This window comes from Balaenoptera acutorostrata, chromosome 19 (assembly GCF_949987535.1).
Source record: "Balaenoptera acutorostrata chromosome 19, mBalAcu1.1, whole genome shotgun sequence".
Classification (NCBI taxonomy): domain Eukaryota; kingdom Metazoa; phylum Chordata; class Mammalia; order Artiodactyla; family Balaenopteridae; genus Balaenoptera; species Balaenoptera acutorostrata.
Window position 1 is genome coordinate 49,930,478 of NC_080082.1, and position 18,558 is coordinate 49,949,035.

The 18,558-nt window shown below is 57.3% G+C and overlaps 2 protein-coding genes across 3 annotated transcripts; one reads left to right on the forward strand and one right to left on the reverse strand.

The window, feature by feature from the left end:
* Positions 1-32: 32 nt before the first annotated feature.
* Positions 33-1,916, forward strand: TMEM147 (transmembrane protein 147). 2 transcript variants are annotated; one of them, XM_057533406.1, is made up of 7 exons: positions 36-226; positions 312-381; positions 919-978; positions 1,064-1,200; positions 1,338-1,422; positions 1,513-1,634; positions 1,717-1,916. In XM_057533406.1, exons 1-7 carry the CDS (start codon positions 150-152, stop codon positions 1,838-1,840), a joined length of 675 nt encoding a protein of 224 aa, XP_057389389.1. In that variant the 5' UTR covers positions 36-149; the 3' UTR covers positions 1,841-1,916. The 2 variants fall into 2 exon arrangements, with proteins under 2 accessions (XP_057389390.1, XP_057389389.1); XM_057533407.1 differs by lacking the exons at positions 1,064-1,200; positions 1,338-1,422 and having other exon boundaries at positions 33-226.
* Positions 1,917-4,874: 2,958 nt separating this feature from the next.
* ATP4A (ATPase H+/K+ transporting subunit alpha) lies at positions 4,875-17,827 on the reverse strand. Its single transcript, XM_057533275.1, has 22 exons — positions 17,813-17,827; positions 17,586-17,726; positions 17,414-17,473; positions 16,817-17,020; positions 15,544-15,657; positions 15,053-15,305; positions 14,515-14,783; positions 13,627-13,825; positions 13,138-13,247; positions 12,917-13,051; positions 12,221-12,413; positions 10,994-11,169; positions 10,381-10,517; positions 10,143-10,293; positions 9,879-10,047; positions 9,633-9,787; positions 8,246-8,369; positions 7,625-7,770; positions 6,131-6,264; positions 5,640-5,741; positions 5,460-5,551; positions 4,875-5,246 (listed from the first exon to the last, which is right to left on the reverse strand). Exons 1-22 carry the CDS (start codon positions 17,822-17,824, stop codon positions 5,218-5,220), a joined length of 3,105 nt encoding a protein of 1,034 aa, XP_057389258.1. The 5' UTR covers positions 17,825-17,827; the 3' UTR covers positions 4,875-5,217.
* Between the last annotated feature and the right edge of the window lie 731 nt (positions 17,828-18,558).

Consider the following 18,558-nt stretch of genomic DNA (forward strand, 5'->3'; position numbering starts at 1 on the left):
TGATGACGTTAGCGCACCGCGCCGCGGACTCCGGCTCCCAGAAGGCCGCGCGCGCCGCGGCAGAGGCAGGTGGGCGCGCCAGGCCCGGGCTCGGGCGCCAGGCCGCCGAAGCAGAGAGGCGCGCTCCGGCGAGCCGGGCGGCCGGCGCCATGACGCTGTTCCACTTCGGTAACTGCTTCGCCCTGGCCTACTTCCCCTACTTCATCACCTACAAGTGCAGCGGCCTGTGAGTGCGGGGCGGCTGCGGGGCGGCCGCGGGGCAGGGGGGCGCGGGCCGGGCCGGGCCGACCCCTCACCGCCCGCTCCCGCAGGTCCGAGTACAACGCCTTCTGGAAGTGCGTCCAGGCCGGGGTCACCTACCTCTTCGTGCAGCTGTGCAAGGTGAGGGCGCCAGCTGTGCCGCGCGAGGGCTTCGTCCCACGCCCCCAGCCCCCCGCCCAGACCCCCCGGGGTGGGGCCGCCCCCGCACCCGGCGCAAGGTGCTCCGGAATACCTGCAGGAGCCGGGCTTGGATGGGCTGGAACCCGAGGAGAGGTCCGCAAGCAACTTTTGTATAGCACTTTTAGTAACATTGAGAACATTCAATTGTATGACTAAGAGGGGTTTGGGTACTGCTAAGAGCCTCTAACTAATCCCCAAGGTCCCACCGGCACTGCTACCACTGCCCTGGTGGGTAACCAGCCCCGGCACCTTCAGGCCTGACCCCGATCCCTTGTCATCACCACAGAACCCAGACTTCCAAGCCCTTGCCCTCAATCTCCCCTGCTGCTGCCTTCTTGCCGACATCTGGTGGTCCCTCTCCTCATGGGCCACCAGAACCCCAGTGTACTGCCCTCCACATAACACACTAACTTCCCACCAAACCCACGTGGTTGCTCTCCCTCACCTTGAGGTGACCTCTCTGTTTTCTGGTCTCAGATGCTGTTCCTGGCCACTTTCTTTCCCACCTGGGAAGGCGGCATCTATGACTTCATTGGGGTGAGTGGGGCAAGGGAGGGGGAGGGAGTGCAGGAGTGGGGCCCCCTGGCACTTGTGCTTACTCAAGCCTCAACCTGACCCACAGGAGTTCATGAAGGCCAGCGTGGATGTGGCAGACCTGATAGGCCTAAACCTTGTCATGTCCCGGAATGCCGGCAAGGGGGAATACAAGATCATGGTTGCTGCCCTGGGCTGGGCCACCGCCGAGCTCATTATGTCCCGGTGTGTGCAGCAGCCTGGAGCCCAGATTCCTGAGAAAGGACACCTGGGTTCCAGGGGGGTGCCGGAGGGTGGGGGCTCAGATTCTGGGTGCTGAGGGTGCCTGGGTACTGGAGAATCCCTCCCTTTGCCTTCTTCAGCTGCATCCCTCTCTGGGTTGGAGCTCGGGGCATTGAGTTTGACTGGAAATACATCCAGATGAGCATTGACTCCAACATCAGTCTGGTACGCAGTCCTGCTTTCCCACACACGCGCCTTTTTGCTGGTGACTCTACTCCTCCTGAGGCCTGGCCCTGACTTCCCGCTTCCCTCCAGGTCCATTACATCGTCGCATCTGCCCAGGTGTGGATGATAACACGCTACGACCTGTACCACACTTTCCGGCCAGCAGTCCTCCTACTGATGTTCCTTAGCGTCTACAAGGCCTTCGTCATGGAGTGAGCTGGGTGGGGCTCGAGGATGGGCCCAAATGGGTTGGATTATCTCTTCTCCCTTCTTCATTGCAATGTTTCCCCACAGGACCTTCGTCCACCTGTGTTCCCTGGGCAGCTGGACGGCACTTTTGGCCCGAGCGGTGGTGACGGGGCTGCTGGCCCTCAGCACCCTGGCCCTGTATGTCGCTGTTGTCAACGTGCACTCCTAGGCTTGGTGGCCCAGACTTTCACGTACCTTTTCCCTGTCTCCAGGTTTCAGTGAAGTAAACAGTATTTGGAAAGTTGTCTCTGCCTCTATCTCTCTGTCTGGAACTATCTACCAACAGTGTGCTCTCCTGGGTCCCAGAGGCCCTTGTTTTGGAGCCAGGTAGACAAGCTGGGAGACTAGCCAGCACTCATCTGTCCTGTGTTCCTGGACCAGTTCCTTTGCTTCCTGTTTTCCGCAGGTTGATTGAGGGCTTGAAGCAGACAGTCTTTAAGCAGTGGCAGAGACCAAGGCCCTCAGGGAACAGGTGATAGAGGGGAGCTAGAATCCAAGAGATGGTTCTTGGGGGCTTCTCCTCGCAGCCTTAACCTGGCCCTCTCCCACATGGCCCTTCCCTGGCTGGTCACCTCCTAGGTTCCCAGCCCCCAAACCACACCCCCATCCACTTTTTTTTTTTTTTTTTTTGCCATACCACACAGCTTGTGGGATTTTAGTTCCCTGACCAGGGATCGAACCCGGGCCCTCGGCAATGGGAGCGTGGAGTCCTAACCACTGGACCGCTGCCAGGAAATCCCCCCCATCCACCTTTTATATGGCAGCCAAGGGGATCTCTCTGAAACCTCAGTCTTACTAGCTCACCCTTCCCTGCTTACAACCATCTGGGGCTCCTCCTTGCACAGGAACAGTCCAGTGACTTGACTCTTGGTTTTGCCCTTGAGGGCCTATTTTGTGATTCTGAGGTTCTCAGATTAAATCCTGGCCTCAGTCTTCTTAGGGTGGAGTACAGAGACAGCTGCAGCCCAGTAGTAGAGCTGTTGAGCCCACCAATTTGGATGTTGTCCTGAATGCCACCCTTCTCATCCCAGCCCTTCCCTGGTCTAGTAGGGCCAGCTTCCTGCCCCTTTCTCTCCCCCTCCCTGAGGGGGATGGATTAGAAGCAGGGCTTTGAATGTCATACTTAAGCTCCACCTGGATGCAAGTCCTGCCCACCTGGGAAGGTGCTCCCCAGTCCTGGTGTTCCCAGTGGGATCCCCAAGGGCATGGGATAGGGCAAGTGCCCCCTCCCTCCCTCCACTAGGCTGTCCAGCTCCTGCGATAATGTTATTGACCCTGGGCCTAGGAAAGCACCAAGCACAGCTCTGTTCAGCTCTGCTATGAGTCTCGGTGTTTTCAGAGGGAGCATTTACCCTAAGGTGGGGCAACCACCATCTAGCCCCACCTCCTCTTCATCGCTCCTAGTCAAGACAGGGTCCACAGGGGTCTTGGGTGGGGAGGTGAGTGATAGGTCACCCTGAGTTTGATATGAAAAGGGGGTAGATGGGGCGCTCCCCCAGCCCACGTGGGTGGGTGGCTATGTAATGGCATTGCTTTCTCCCATACCGCCATCCTATGCCCCACCTAGCCTTTTGCACATATTGGGACAGTGAAGGTTGCAGAAATGGCTGTTAAACAACTGTTTGCTGAGCAGGGACTCTGATCCAGGCCCCCTACTGGTGGCCACCTGTCTGTGAAATAGTCCCAGCTTTCATGGGGCTCAGGGACAATCAGGGAGCACAGGCCAGAGGGATCAGGGCTGTGATGGGTGAAGCCTGGTGGGAGTGGTGGGCCTGATTAGCTAGACTACAGTGATCAGGGCTGTGATGGGAAAAGAGGGCTATGTCTGTCCTGGAGGAGAGGATGTGTGAGCTGAGACCAAGAGGATGTTAGTGGAGGAAAACGAAGAAAGCAGGTACTGGTTACTGTGTAAAGGCCTTGAAGTCAGAGAGAGGGCCTGGCCTTTCCAGTGAAACAAGAGCTGGTTGGAATGAGTTCGGGGGGGCGGGGCTTGTGAGACTGCAGAAGTCAGCAGGGGCCAGATCACAGAAGGCTCTGAGCCTGGGCAGCGGGGAGCCACCGAGAGTTCTAGGCAGGGGAAGGACAGTCAGTTTGGGCTTTAGGAAGACCTCATGGCTGCTGGGTGGATGGGGAGACTCAAGCCAGAAGGCCGGCCTGGACCAGGGCAGGGCCGGCAGGGGTAGGAGGAGAGTGGCCAGAAGCAGAGTAGAGAAGTGGTGACCAGTTTATTTGGCCAGGTGGGGGTGGGTGGGTGGGGGAGTAGGGAGATGACCAGTGAGAAAGGAAAGAATGAAGGAGTCCAGGGTAACACAAGTTTGGGATTTGTAAGCTCCCCGAGGGCTCATTACATTTCCCAGGGAGAAGGAGCTGCAGTGACGGGACAGTGGGTGGGATCAGGTCTGGAGGATGATGCAGAGGCCGGTATGGGTCCCCTTGAACATGCCGGGGGAGGCTGGAGACAGATGTGGGCACCACTGCAGACAGAACTGAGGCCAGTGGGGGAGGGGGCACTGTGCCGATGAGGAAGGAGAAGCCTGGGGTCCAGCCAGAGAGACTCGTCAAAGAAAGGGGAAGAGAGGCAAGAAAGGGGACTGGGAAAAGCAGTGGCAAAGGTGGGTGGGTGGGGGGGGCTGTGGACAGGGGAGTCTCCAGCAGGGGAGTTGGAGGGCTAACTTCAGGTGAGGGGTGTGAGGAGGGGACCTGTGATGTAACCTCCAGGAGTTGGTTGGGACTAACCAGTGATAGGGCGCCCATTGCAGCTGCAAAGGCAAAAGTGGAATCAGAGAGGAAACTCCTGTGAAGGGGGAAGGGGATGCTTGAGGTGGAAAGGATTCTGACCAGAGAGGGAGAGTGGGTGCTGAGAAAGGACAGCCCAGAGGTGGTGTTCAGCTAGTGGAGCAGTTAAAGGCACCACTCTGGAGAGTGCCCGTGGTCACATCCAGCTCGCCTAGAAATGCTGTAACCCTAGGCAAAGAGATGGGAATTCATTCCCCCAAGCAGCGTTTACTGAGTACCTACTATGTGCCAGGCTGTGTTCTAGAAACTGGAGATACAGCCAGGAACAAAGAGCCCCTAAGTTGTAGGACTGTGGGAGATCAAAGGGGCTCATGAATAAAACAATAAGACGATGCCCAGCACTGAATAAAAACACAGTGGACGTGAGCTGGTTTATTACTATCGTGCAGACATGAGTGTGTTTTTAAAGAAGACCCCCCAAGCAGCCCTCTTGCTGGCCTGGAGTCCTAAGGACAGAGCTGCTAGTTCCCACTCCCCTTCAAAGTCCCCCCACCATTCAGGAGGGGGCTTCCCTGAGGCCAGCTCAGAGGACTGGGCCTAGGGACTGCTCCTCCGGGAGGGTGGATGGGGAAGGGGAGTGGGGAGGGTCTCCCCAAGGTTGAGTTGCCGTGGGCTACAAGAGCAGACGCAGGTGGGGCTGGGACTCTTGACTGCTCAGATGTTTTGGTGGCTGTCCGGAGGGTCCCATGTGTCCCCCACCCCCACCCCTACTGTGGTGGATTCGAGGATGGCTTGAAGGCAGCGGTCCTTCTAATAGTAGAGTTCCTGGTCCCACCAGCCTGGGAGACAGAGAGAAAGGAGACTCAGCGCTGGGGGAATTCGGGGCAGGGCTGGGGTGGGGGGGAGCCAGGGGCTCAGAGGTTATAGCTCAGTGGTGGTTTGATATGGAGGGTCAAGGGCTTGGAGGTCAAGTATTGGAAATCAAAGGTCAGGGCCGCTGCTCTGAGAAAGTTTCAGCCCTCCATCCCCAGGTCCCCAGTCTCCACACTCACTCCCTGGGCAACAGCGAACTCCAAGTTTCCGGATCTCATCATAGACGAAGATGAGGAGGCCAAAGGGCATGGGGACCAGCCACCACTGGTACCTGAAGGCACAGGCGAGATGGCAAGGTAAAGGCTATCCCCAGGTCTGTGTCCTGCAGGCCCACCCCAATGCAGCTCACAACCCCTCACCGAATGGGCATGAAGTTGAAGATGTTGGGCATTCCGGGGCAGTAGCACAGGAAGCAGCCGATGCAGACCTGGAACACGATGGCGATCACCAGGATCCTGTTCCTGCAGGTGGGGCAGGATGGAAGAGGCTCAGACTGGCGGACACAGGACAAAGAGAGGCCGTGAGGAGTTGGGGACCGGCTGGAAATCAGGGTACTGGGTCAGATAGCAGCAGCAGGGAGATCATCGAACACTGGCATGGCCCGCACCTCTCCAGCAGTGGACACCAGCCCTGTCAGCATCACCCCGTTAGCTGATGAAACATAGACGGGCCAGTTGAGAGGCATGAGGTGGGAGCTACTGGCCAGCTACTGATAAGGCACGTTAGCACCTGCACCAGCACATCGGCACATCCAGTGCTGGGGTTTGCTGGCTGCAGTAAGCCCTGGTCAGGACCTGCTGGGAGTGCAACCAGGGCTCGGAGGGCAGGGTGTGGGCGGGGCTGGGGACACCTGAAGAAGCCCTGCTGGAAGGCAGAGAGGCGGCGTGTCTTGCGGATGAGGACGTCGGCAATCTGGCACATCTCGATGCTGATGAAGAACACGGTGTAACAGGTGTACTGCTGGTACAGGCGCTGCCCGAACGTCTGTGGGCCAGGAGAGAACACAAGCAGCCTGAACCCAGGCGGAGAGCCTCTGCAGGCAGCCGGGCCACGAACCCCTAAATGCGCCTTCCCTTGAGTCGGAGGCTGGGGTGGGGGTAGAGGAGAGATGCAGGATCTGCCATGTTTGCAGGGCCCCAGAGTGCGGGGCCTAGAAACCTGGTCTAGTGCAGCTTGGCCGTCAGTGCCTGGGCAAGCGGTAGGCCAGGCCAGTTGCTTTCATAATGAAAAGAGTGATGTAGAATGTCCTGGGCACCCGAAAGGAGGCACCTGGGAAAAGGGAATTCGAATCCTGAGGCAGGATTTTCAAAGTCCAGTGACTCCAGGACCCGGGCAGATGGCAAAAGTGACCAAAGTGGGCCAGGTGGGCCTTTGAGGAACACGACACATGCCCTTTCAAAGAGGGTAGCCACTATTCAGTCCACTTCTTCAATATAACTATGTTTATACATATCAGTTAATTGTGTAAGGAACACTTACTATGCTCCAGGTCCCAAATGTTTCACATGTATTATCTCATTTAATCCTCCTAATAATCCTAAGAGGTGGATTGGTGGTATTCAAACTTCAACATACATCAGAATCCCCAGAAGAACCGGTTAAAACACAAGCCCCACCCCCAGAGTTTCTGATCCCAGAGGTCTGAGGGGGAAACTGAGAATCTACATTTCAGACAAGTTTCCAGGTGATGCTGTTGCTGCTGGTCTGGGGCCCACACTGTGAACATCACTGCGGTGAAAATCACTGAGACAATATCAGCATATTAGTATGCTCTCCACTTTAGAGGTGGGCAAACTGAGGCACAGAGAGGCAGAATACCTTGCCCAGGGTCACACAGCTGTGAGGAGCAGTGGCAGACAATGAATCCAAGCAGTTTGGCTCTAAGATCTATATTCTTAACCATGACAGTAAATGTTTAAGGGGAATATCCTGATCTGTCGCTCTATAGGGCAAACTAAACACACCTGCTAGCCAGATCTAGCCTCTCTGTGCTCCAGACTTTCACTCAAGTCAGCCGCACATGCAAATACTCTGTGTAAGTGATGCTGCAGGGAAAATAACAGAATGGGGGGTGGTGGGGCGTGGTACTGGCTCCGCACCTGAGACGATGTGTTGCTGTCAGGGCAGAGAGAGGACCCATCTGCAGCTGGGGTCATCAGAACCAGGAGTTCGGAGCTCAGGACAGTAGTGGGAAAGGCCCCTCACCCCAGAACTGGCAGAGAGCCTGGGTGTCTGGGAGTGTCTGGCTGAGCTCAGTCACACGTGGAGGAATGAGTGTGGGCCACACGCAAGGTAGGTCGCATCCCATGAGTCACGGGACTCATGGGATGGGGCAGGGGCTCACCCACTCCTGGCCATAGCTGTCCTGCAGATCTTGTAGGTGGTGGTCCTCCCAGTATGGCCGGAGCCCCACACACAGCAAAGGGAACCAGCCCTCCTGGGCCATGGCTGTGAAGTAGTCAGTGAAGCCAGCAAATGACTGGATGGCACCTGGGAGAGAGGCAAGGAGGCACAGGGAGACAGAGATGGAGACACAGAGAGACAGGGTCAGGGACACACACACAGAGACAGGAACACAGAACAGTGGCATGGAGACAGACAAGAGCACAGTGACAGACACAGAGAGATGGACACAGAGACAAGGACTCCAAGAGAGATCGACAGGGACACAAGAGAGAGGACACAGAGAGAGGCAGGAACAGAGACACACCCAGAGAACCCAAAAAAGACAGGAGGCAGTGACCCAGAGACAGGGTCATGGAGAATGAGGCCTGGGACAGAGAAGGGACACTGGGGACCATAGAGACCACTGTGTGCAGGCAAGGACTCAGAGAATGACAGAGACCCAGGATCAAATGCAGACACCAAGATCCAGAACAAGGCAGAGCCCCCGTTAGAGACTCCACGGCAGGCAAGCAGCCCTGCAGGGGAGCCCGTGCCCCGCCCCCCGCCCCGGGGCGCGCACCGATCTGGAAGTACGAGTAGGCAGCCAGGGGCTCGTTGACCAATCGGTCACGCTTCGGGTTCCGTGGACGCAGGTGCATGATGTCACTCTCGGCCTTCTCGTACGCCAGGGACACAGAGGGGAACTGGCCAGGAGTGGAAGGAACTGGGGTTGATGGCTCGCCTGGGCCCCTGTCCCTGACTCTCTGGAGCCCCCCTCCCCGCTGCAGTGGGCAGGGACAGAAGTGAGGTTAGGAGGCAGGACCCACGGTGACCACACAGCCACACCTGCCTGGACAGCCTGGGTCCAGCTGGCCTTTGTCAGGAATGTCGGCATATCCAGCCCACGTGTGTGTGCCCATCTGTCTTGGTGTCCGTCTCCATCAGAGCATCTGCGTTATCTCTGCTATTGGGTGTTCTCTGTCTCTGCCTTTCTCTGCCCCCCTCCTCCCCGTCCTCCTCCTCTCTGTCTGTTTCTTCTCTGGGGTCCTCTGGTCTTGGCCTGTTTCCCTGTTGCGCGCTCTTTCTCTCTTTCTGTCCCTTACTTTCTTCATTTCTTTGTCCCCATCTCCAGTCTCTTTCTCTGTGACTGTATCTCTGCTTTTTTGTCTGTGTTCCTGTCTCTATATCTCTCTTTGTCACTCTCTATCTCTGCATCTCTTCTGTCTGTCTGCGTACATGTGTCCTCCTCCCTGTTCCCACCCCATCTGTTTGTGGACACAGAGTGGCAGCAGATTGTACTGACTGAGGGCAGAGGTGCTGGGGTACCCGAATACCTGGGCTTGAATCCCTGCTGTGCCACTTATTAGCTGTGTGACCTGGGGCAAGCCGCTCAAGCTGTCTAAGCCTCAATTAGCTCATCAGTAAAATGGGTATGATAAAGAAATAAAGCTCATCTCATAGAGTAGTTATGAGGACAAAATTAAGTAATTAATGTGTGTCTGGCCCAGAGCAGACATTATGTAAGTGCTGTTGAATAAAGATGTGACATGGTCATGCATCTGGCTGCATTCGTGGCTGGATCTGAGGCTCTTTTCTGTCTGTCTGCCTTGGAGTCTATCTGATGCTGTTTATCTGTCCATGTCTGTTGAGGGATGTCTGTGATCCAAGTTTGGCCAGATATCCGTGTCTGTAAAATCTCTGTTTGTCTGAGTGTCCATATCTGAGTCCATGTGTGTCCATGAATCTGTCCATGCCTATCTGAGTGTCCACCTATGTGTCCCCACCTGTAATTCTGTCCGTGGCTACCTTCCTGCCTGCCTGTGTGTCCACATCTGGCTGTCTGGTATACACACATCTGTATCACTGAGTCCAAGACTTTCCGTGGTGGTCTCTGTCCATCACACCTGTCTGTGGGCATATGTCTCTGGGCACTGTGTGGGTGGGGGGCACTGGGGCCGTAGACTCACGATGTCGGTACAGAGTTCTATGAAGAGGATGGTGATGCACCCGAGGGGCAGGGGCACGCTGACGGTGATGTAAATAAGGTACGGCGTCAGTTCAGGGATGTTCTTGGTCAGTGTGTAGGCGATGGACTTTTTCAGGTTGTCAAAGATCAGTCGGCCTGTGGGAGTACAGCAGGCACCTCAGTCTCCTCAGAGCCCATTTCCTCCTGTGCCCACACTGCCTGCCCCCATCTCTGACCCAGCTCAGACCCTGCTCCACGCCTGTCACAATGGAGGCAAAGTTGTCATCCAGCAGGATCATGTCGGCTGCATTTTTAGCAGCATCCGAGCCGGCAATGCCCATGGCCACGCCAATGTCTGCCTTCTTCAGGGCTGGGGAGTCATTCACACCATCCCCCGTCACAGCCACGATTGCACCCTGCAGGCAGTGGGTACAGGTGGGAGGTTGGTCAGTGAGAGGGCAGCCCAGGGCCAGCCAAGCCCACCTGCCTGCCTTCATCAGCAGGGTCGCACCAGTCGCTGGCAGCTCTCCACAATCACCAGCTTCTGCTGGGGGCTGGTACGAGCAAACACCATCTCAGGGTGGGTACGCAGTGCCTCGACCAGCTCTGATGGGTCCATGTCCTTCAGCTGCATGCCGTTGATCACACAGGCGCGGGCATCCCTAGAGAGGGAGGTGGGAGGGCATCGCTGGGGCCTCAGTCTGTGTTGGGTGTGGGAAGAACCACAAGGAAGGCTGAAGGGGGCTTACTTCCGGTTAACCTGGTCCACGGGCACACGGAGGCGGGAAGCGATGTCCTCCACTGTCTCACTGCCTTCCGAGATGATGCCCACACTGGCTGCAATGGCCTTGGCTGTGATGGGGTGGTCACCTGTCACCATGATCACCTGTAAGGGGAACCAGCAGACCCTTCAGATTAACCCACTCTCCCTGTCCTCCCCAGTGGACATCCCCCAGCCCCAGCTACAGTGATTGGTTCAGGGATGAACATGTGACCCAATCTGGTACAACTGTCAGAGAGGCATTCTTTTTTTGGTGGGGTGGCTAAACAGGTGGGATGTTAGTTGGAGCTGCTGGAGGGTGGTCATCTTTGTCCACCACAATGGAGAACTGCTTGAGAATAAAGCCAGCAGAGAGAAAAGCAGAGCTGAGACGTGGAGAAAGGCAAGTTCCTAAAGACATTGAACTCCTGGATCCAGCTATATCTGAAGCTTCATTCCCCAGAACTTTTCAGTTCTTGAACCAATATATTCCTTTGTGGTTCAAGCCATTTTGGGGTGGGTTTCTGTCACAGGGTCCCTCATCCCCAAATACTGTCATCCTCTGTTCTCACCCCTGCCTGGTCCTCTCCCCAGGGGCATACCCGGATGCCTGCTGTGCGGCACTTGAGCACAGCATCAGGAACGGTGGCCCGGGGTGGGTCTATCATGGATACGAGTCCCGCAAAGCACAGGCCACTGGTTGGAAAGTTCATGTCCTCCACGTCGAAGGCATAGCCATGCGGGTAGTCCTTCTCACTCAGGTAGAGCTGGCAGAAGCCTGACCAGAAAACAGGGAAGCCAGAGAGGAGTCCTGGGTGAACCCTTTCATAGCAAGGCCAGGTGATGAGTAAAATAACCAGGTGCCTTGCACCAAGCACCTATGGATGCCTGACCCTGTGCTGAATCCTTCATTCACATTACAGTTAACCCTCTGTATTCACAGGTTCCACATCCGCAGACTTAACCAACTGTGGATCAAAAATATTCCGGAAAAAATTCCAGAATATTCCAAAAAGTAAAACTTGAATTTGCCACACACTGACAGCTACTTACATAGCATTTACATTGTATTAGCCATTATAAGTAATCTAGAGACGATTTTAAGTATATGGAAGAAAGTGCATAGGTTACATGCAAATACTCCACCATTTTACATAAGGGATTTGAACATCTGCAGATTTTGGTATCTGTCGGGTAAGGGTGTGGGGGAGTGTGGTGGGTGTCCTGGAACCAATTCCCATAGATACTGAGGGACAACTGTATCTGAATCCATCCCCACAACCGCTCTGTGAGGCTACTACCATCCTCATCTTGCAAATGATGAAACAGGTTTAGAGAAGGGACATTTCTTGCCAGAGGTCACACACCAAGTAAAGTGGAACATCCAGAAATTGGACCACAGGTTTGTGCCTTCCGGAGTTGAGGCAGGGGTTAGGGAAGTTTAAGGAGTCGAGACAAAAATTGGCGGGGGCGGGGGGAGGTCAAAGGGTCAAGAGGAGGATGCTGAAAGGCAGAGGTGAAAGAAATCAAGGGCAGGTCATCAGCTGGGGCAAGAGCTGGGGAAAATCAAGGGATCACAGGTTGGGTCAGGATAGGTAAGACCCAGGTGAGAACAGGTTGGGAGAGGCTGGGTCAACGTAGGCATTGAGGACAGGGTTCAGGGCTGAGATAGGGAAAGTCAAAGTTGAGTGTGTAGACTGGGGCAGGTCAGCTGTCAAGCAATGATGGGAAAGGTCAGGGTCAGGGCTGGGCCGGGAAGGTCGGGCAGGCTCCGTGCTAGCGCCTCCTCGCACGCGGGTTTAACCTCTACCCCGGCTTGGGGGTCTCACCCAGGACGCGTTCGCCCAGGCCTCCCAGGCTGAGGTAGGCAGTCTGGAAGGCCTCGCGCCATTGCTCATCCAGCGGCAGCTCCTGGCCCTTGATGAGGATGGAGCTACAGCGCTCCAGCACGCGCTCGGGGGCCCCCTTCATTACAAGCACGTGCCTCGGGTCGCGCGGGTCCTCCAGGGTGTGGATGGACAACTGTGGGCGGAGGAGGAGGCGGTGTTGTGGGCGAGGTCAAGAGGGAGGGGCGGGGCTTGGGGAACGGCGGGGCTGACAGCGCCCAAGCGCTGCCGCAATAGCCCTGGGAAGGTCAGGCTGGGACCGAGGGTGAGGGGCTTGCTTGGTGGGCAGGTCCTTGGTAGAGGCTGATGGTTGGGGCGGACCCAGGGGCCCAGTTAGGGGACTGGGCTTGGGGAACGGGCAGAATTTGAGTCGGAGTTGGACTGGGGCGGGATTTGGATTAGGAGCTTCTCCCCACCGAGGGCCTGACAGCTGAGAGCGGGCGGAGCGCCCGGGCCCTCGGTCGGTTTGGCTGTGGGCGGGACGGGAGATGTGGGTGGGGTTTGGCTGTGGAGAGGGAGGGGACTGAGAGTAAAGCCCAGCCGCAGGCCGGTCCTGAATGTGGGTGGGGACTGCAGTGGGCAGGGCTTGTTGTGGGCGGGACTGGACCGTGGGCGGGGCCGGCCGCGGCTGGTGCACACCTGGAACTTGTTGGTGGAGTTGAAGGGGATCTCGCAGACTTTGGGGAAGCGCTCGCGGTAGCCCATGGCATTGCCCAGCGTCAGCTCCGAGAACTTGAGCAGCGCAGTCTCCGACGCGTCCCCGATCACGATGCGCTGGGAACGCAGGCCGGTGTCAGGAGCGCTCCCGGCTGCACCAGGAGGCTCCCGGGATCCCCTCCCCCGAGCGCCCCGGCTCTCACCTTGGGCACGGGCACTGCGTCCTGGCCCGACTTGAAGGCAGCACGGTTACACAGGGTGAGCACGCGGCACAACGCCCGCCAGGTCTCCGAGGACTGGTCAAACGTCTGCCCTGGAGGTCAGGCATCCAGGCTGGGGCCGCGAAGGAGCTCTCCCATACCAGAACCGAGCCCCGCCCCCCGCAATCAGGACTGGATCCCCGCCCCAGACCTGGGTGGGACCCAAACACCTCCTCATACCCCGGGACGGAGCTTTCTCTCCAGACTCAGTATCCAGTCTATGAGACCCAATAAGTACCAAGCCCCTTCACAGACTTGCAGCTTAGCCCCCTCCCTAGACCCAGGACGCAGCCCTTCGCCTGATCGGATGGAGCCCCCTCTCCATTAACGCAAAGCCCTCCCCAGGCTCCCTTCAGTAACCTCAGAGCTCCCGCCTAGGTCTCCACCATCTACCAGATCCTGCCCAGCTGCTGTCTCCTCCCACCCCCACACCTGACTGGTCTTCTGTAGTGTCAGCCGAGTGGATGTGGTTGTCGAACCACAGATGGGACACAGTCATGCGGTTCTGAGTGAGGGTCCCCGTCTTGTCAGAGCAGATCACTGACGTGGAGCCCAGTGTCTCCACTGCTTCCAAGTTCTTGACTACACAGTTCTTGCTGGCCAGCCGCTTGGCTGTCAGGGACAGGCAGACCTGGGGGAAGGGTGAGAAATGCAGGCGTGGGGACCAAGCCTGGCTCCCAGTCCCACTTCCCTCCTCTCTCGGCACTGGGGATCCTTTACCCTAGCCACAGTACTGCGTGTGCAGCATCCCCCTGCAGAGTAGGCTTTTTCTTGCCTCCAAGCTTTTGTCCAGCCTGTGCTTTCCACTTGGGATGCCTCCCCAATCTGTCCACCAGATATACATAGCCAGGCCCTGCTCTAAGCTGCCCTAGCTGAGATTCTATAATTTCTCTTATCAGCACAATCAGAATGAGAAAACTAACATTCCCTGAGCCTCCTCTTGGGCTGGCCCTGGACTGAGTGCTGACTCTTGAAGGCTGCCCACAGCCTTCAACACTGGACCTCAGCCTCCTCTTGTCAAAGCCCCTGCCTCTTCATCTCTGAGTCCTCAGTGTGTGGCACAGGACATGGCCCAGAGTAGCCCCGGTGGGTGTTTCCTGAATGGGTGGGATAAGTGGAGAGGTGGGGATGGGGGGCGGGGAGGATGGGTGGGGGAGGATGGATGGAGGAGGATGGATGACAGGAAGGTGGGTGGGTGGATGGGAGCAAAATGGATAGATGGACAGATAGGGAGAGGATGGAGGGAAGCCCGGATGAACGAACAGACAGATGGACAGGCCTCTCAGCTCACTGCACCGCTCTTCTGCTTCCCCAACTCACCGTGACAGTGGCCAGCAGCCCCTCAGGCACATAGGCTACCACAATGGCCATGAAGAAGACCATGGCCCGCAGGAAGGTGTAGCCAATGCACATGGCCACTATGAAAAATGTGGCACCAAAGAGGATGGCCAGGCCTGCGATGATGTCCACAAAATGTTCGATTTCGATAGCGATGGGTGTCTTCTCATTTTCTACTCCCGAGGCCAGTGATGCGATGCGCCCGATGATGGTGCGGTCGCCGGTGCTCACCACCAGGCCCTGCGCGGTGCCTGCAGTGGGGCCAAGAGGGTGACTCAGCGCCGGGTGGGCAGCACTGGGGGCGCGCACAGTGGCGTGAACCAAAGGAGGGGCAGTCGTGGAAGGCAGCGGGGGCAGCGTGACCTGGGAAGGGGGCGGCAATAGTGGGAGCTAGAGAGGCAGTGTGACCCGAAGAGTTGGCGGTCATGCGACGTAGAGAGGCAGTGTGTCTCAGAAGGAAGCAGAAGGGGGCAGTGGAGGCAGCGTGGTCAGCTGGGCGGGTGGGGGGGACCTCACGGACCCTCAAGGCACATGGTGGAGAAGAAGGCGATGTTGCGGGTCTCCAGGGGGCTCTCGTGCGTGCACTCGGGCGAGCGGGTCTGCGGCTCAGACTCTCCAGTCAGCGAGGAGTTGTCCACCTTGCAGCCCTGGGCCTGCAGGATGCGGATGTCGGCTGGCACTCGATCCCCGCCTTTCATCTCCACCAGGTCGCCCACCACCAGCTGATCTGCGTTGATCTGGAACTTGTCCCCATCTCGGATCACCGTTGCTTGCTGTGGGTCAAGAGCACCAGAGTCGAGCGGGGTAGGGAATGGGGGTAGAAGTTGCTGCATGCGGTGGGGAGGCGGGGAGGTGAAAAGTGGGGAGAGGTGAGGACCTGTGTGGAGAGATGGAGGCCAGGGATGAAGGGTGGGCTGGGCCTGACGGGAGGGGCCACAGAGAGATGCCAGGAGACTGCCAGCACCCATGTGGAGACTTGGAACCTCAAGTGGCCAGGGGCTGGGGACCCACCTGGGGCACAAGGTTCTTGAAGCTGGCAATGATGTTGGTGCTCTTAAACTCCTGATAGTAGCCGAAGCAGCCAGTGACCACAACCACGGCAATGAGGGCTAGTGCCAGGTACAGCTGGCGGAGGTGGAGAGGGGCTGGGTTATGACTCGGGGCTGGAAGCTCCCTGCCTGAGGCCACCTGCCTGCTCTCTGGTGCCCCGGTAGTTTTCCTCCAAGGTCACCTCCGTGGTTTTCCCCCACTCTACTAGGAAGCCTCAGGCCCTGTTTCCTGTGACCTGTGTCCCTGTCCCCATGCTCTTCATATCCCGCATGCAACTGCCCTGTATTCTCTGTGTCTTATGTCCCTGTGTCCATACATCCCATTTCCTCTGGCTCTGTGGCCCCGTGCCCTATGACTCGTACCCCGTGTCACCGTGCACCTTGGTGGTATGTGTTCCATTTTCCTGTGACCCCAAGTCTTGCGTTCCCCACAGTCCTCTGTCCCATGTTCCCGTGTCCTAAATTCCCTGTGTTCCAAGGTTCATATTCTGTGTTTTCATCATCTGTGTGCCATCCTCTGTGTCCCCTATGTCCAACAGTTCCTGTGCCCTCACGTCCCCATTTCCACGGGTGCTGCAGATCTCATGCTTCGTTTTCTGTGTCCTCCATGACCAGTGTCCCATGTCTCAAATTCCAGGTGCCTATGTCCGATGTCTCCCCATGTCTATGTACTCTTGAGTCCCCATCCTGTGTCACATGTCCTAAGACTTTTCAAGCCTCTGTCCCTACATCCCCATGTCCCTTGTCCTGACCCCGGTCATATATCCAATGTCCTCTTGTCCTACATCTCAGTATTCTCTATGTCTCTGTGCTCCCATGTCTAATATCTTATGTCTCTCCATGCACTGAGTCCTGAGTCTTGTGTCTCTTGTGTCCCCATGCCCTTGTGTCCCCATGTGTGAGTCCCAGTGTCCCCTGTGCCCTCTGTCCTTGGTCTGTCCCATGCCCTCTGTTTCCCAAGTCCCATATCTTAAGTGTTGCATGTCTATGCCTTTGTATCCCTGCCTATGTCCTCCATCTCTGTGACACACTCTCCCCTGCGTCCCCTGTGACCTATGTCCTTGGGTCTGTCTCATATCCCAATGTCCTTCGGCCCCCATGACCCATGTCTTAGAGATGTTTTCCATCTCTCTATATCCCCATCATATGTCATTCGTGTCCTGAGTCCCATGCTCAATGTCCTCTGTCCCCCAGGTCCCTGTGTCCCATGTCTGGCCCCAGCACCCTCCACTCACATTGTCGTCCGTGGTGAGGTCACCCTCGCTGGCCTGGATGGCAAAGGCAATGAGGCAGATGGCAGCGGCCACCCACATGAGGCACTGCAGACCGCCCGCCAGCTGCCGGGCGAACTTGACGTACTCGGGGGTGCCCCGCGGCGGCCTCAAGGCGTTGGGCCCGTCCCGCAGCAGCAGCTCAGCAGCCAGGCTGGCAGACAGGCCCTGGGGGCGGGAGGAGTGGGGTCTTGGTGGTCACTAAGGACTCTCCTCTCATCAGTGAGAGCTCTCCTTCCCTGCCCACCCCCCCACCCCCGCTTGCCTTGCGCCTCTTCCTTTCTTTCTCCATCTTTGTTCCCGCCCCTGTCCCCATCCCTTCTTTGTGTCTCTCTCTTCTCTCCCACCTTTCTCTCGGTGTCTTTCTTCCTGCTGTCTCTGTCTCTCTTCTGTCTCTTTTTATCTGCTTCTCTTACCTTCTCTCTCTGTTTGGTCTGTTTGGCCCTTTCTAATGCATTTCTCTCTCCCTCCCTCTCTCTCTCTCTCTCTCTCCCTCCCCCCCGCGCCCCCCACCCCCGGCTCCTCTTCCCTCTACCCACCCCTCCCTCTGCCCCAGCTCACCTTGGTCGCACTGGTCTGGTACTTCTGTTCCAGCTCGGGCACTGACAGCTGGTGGTCGTTCTGCACGGAGGAGGCACAACACTCACTGTCCGTCTCGAGGGCCCCCACCCCTGCCCTTGCCCAGCCCCACCCAGCCCCCCACCCCACCAGGCCCCCTGGGGCCCCTGCTCACAATCTCCATCTCCTTCTTCATGTTCTCCAGCTTCTCCTTCCTCTTGCCCCCTCCACTGCCCGCCTTCTTCTTGCTCATCTTGGCTGCCATGTCCCCGCTGGGACCAGGACCCAGCTCTACCTGGTACAGCTCGTAATTCTCCTGGGGGTTGGGAGACGGGGAAGGCATCAGGTCCCTCTGGAACCCCTGCCTCCAACCTCCACCCCCCGACCCCTGACCCTACTCACTGCCTTCCCCATGGTGCCCGGTGCAGCCACCCTCCTTTGCCGGAGACGGAACCTGGGATCTGGACCAGCCCTGATATACCCAGGGAGGGAGGAGGTGGAGCAGGGCGGACCTGATTACAGCTGATCACGGGGCTCCTTGAGGTGACCTCCAGGCCTGGGCAGCTTGGGCATTCCCTACTGGGCTGCTCTACCTGCCCGGACCCCATCGCAACCTGTCACTGAGATCAGGGAACCACTGGGAATAACTGTACTAACAAGAGGAATAGCAAACATATGGTGCTCATTATGTGCCTGGCACTGTGCTAAGGGCTTCCACATATTAATTTATTTAACCTCACAACTACCCTTTGAGGTGAGTGCCATTCTTACCCACGCCCCTTACAGATGGGGAGACTGAGGCACAGAGGGGTGAAGTCACTTGCCCATGTCCCCAAGCTAGGATGTGAGAGGCAGGACTCAGAACCAGGCAGATTGGCTGCAGAGTGTCCTCTTTTAAGCCTAACAGCAGGCGCCAGACCCCTGGGGGAGGGGTGGGGGGAGGGTGCTCACTGCCGCGCTGTAATAGCTGTCATTCAGGGGGCACTTGCTCAGTGCTGGGTCTGCCCTGTGTGCTTTGCTTGAATGCGTCCTTAGCTCCTCACAACAGCCCTGCAAAGTTATGTTCTCTTGTTAGCCCCCATTGTACAGATGGGGAAACTGAGGCACAGAGAGGTCAAGGACTTTGCCTAAGGTTGCGATGACTAAGT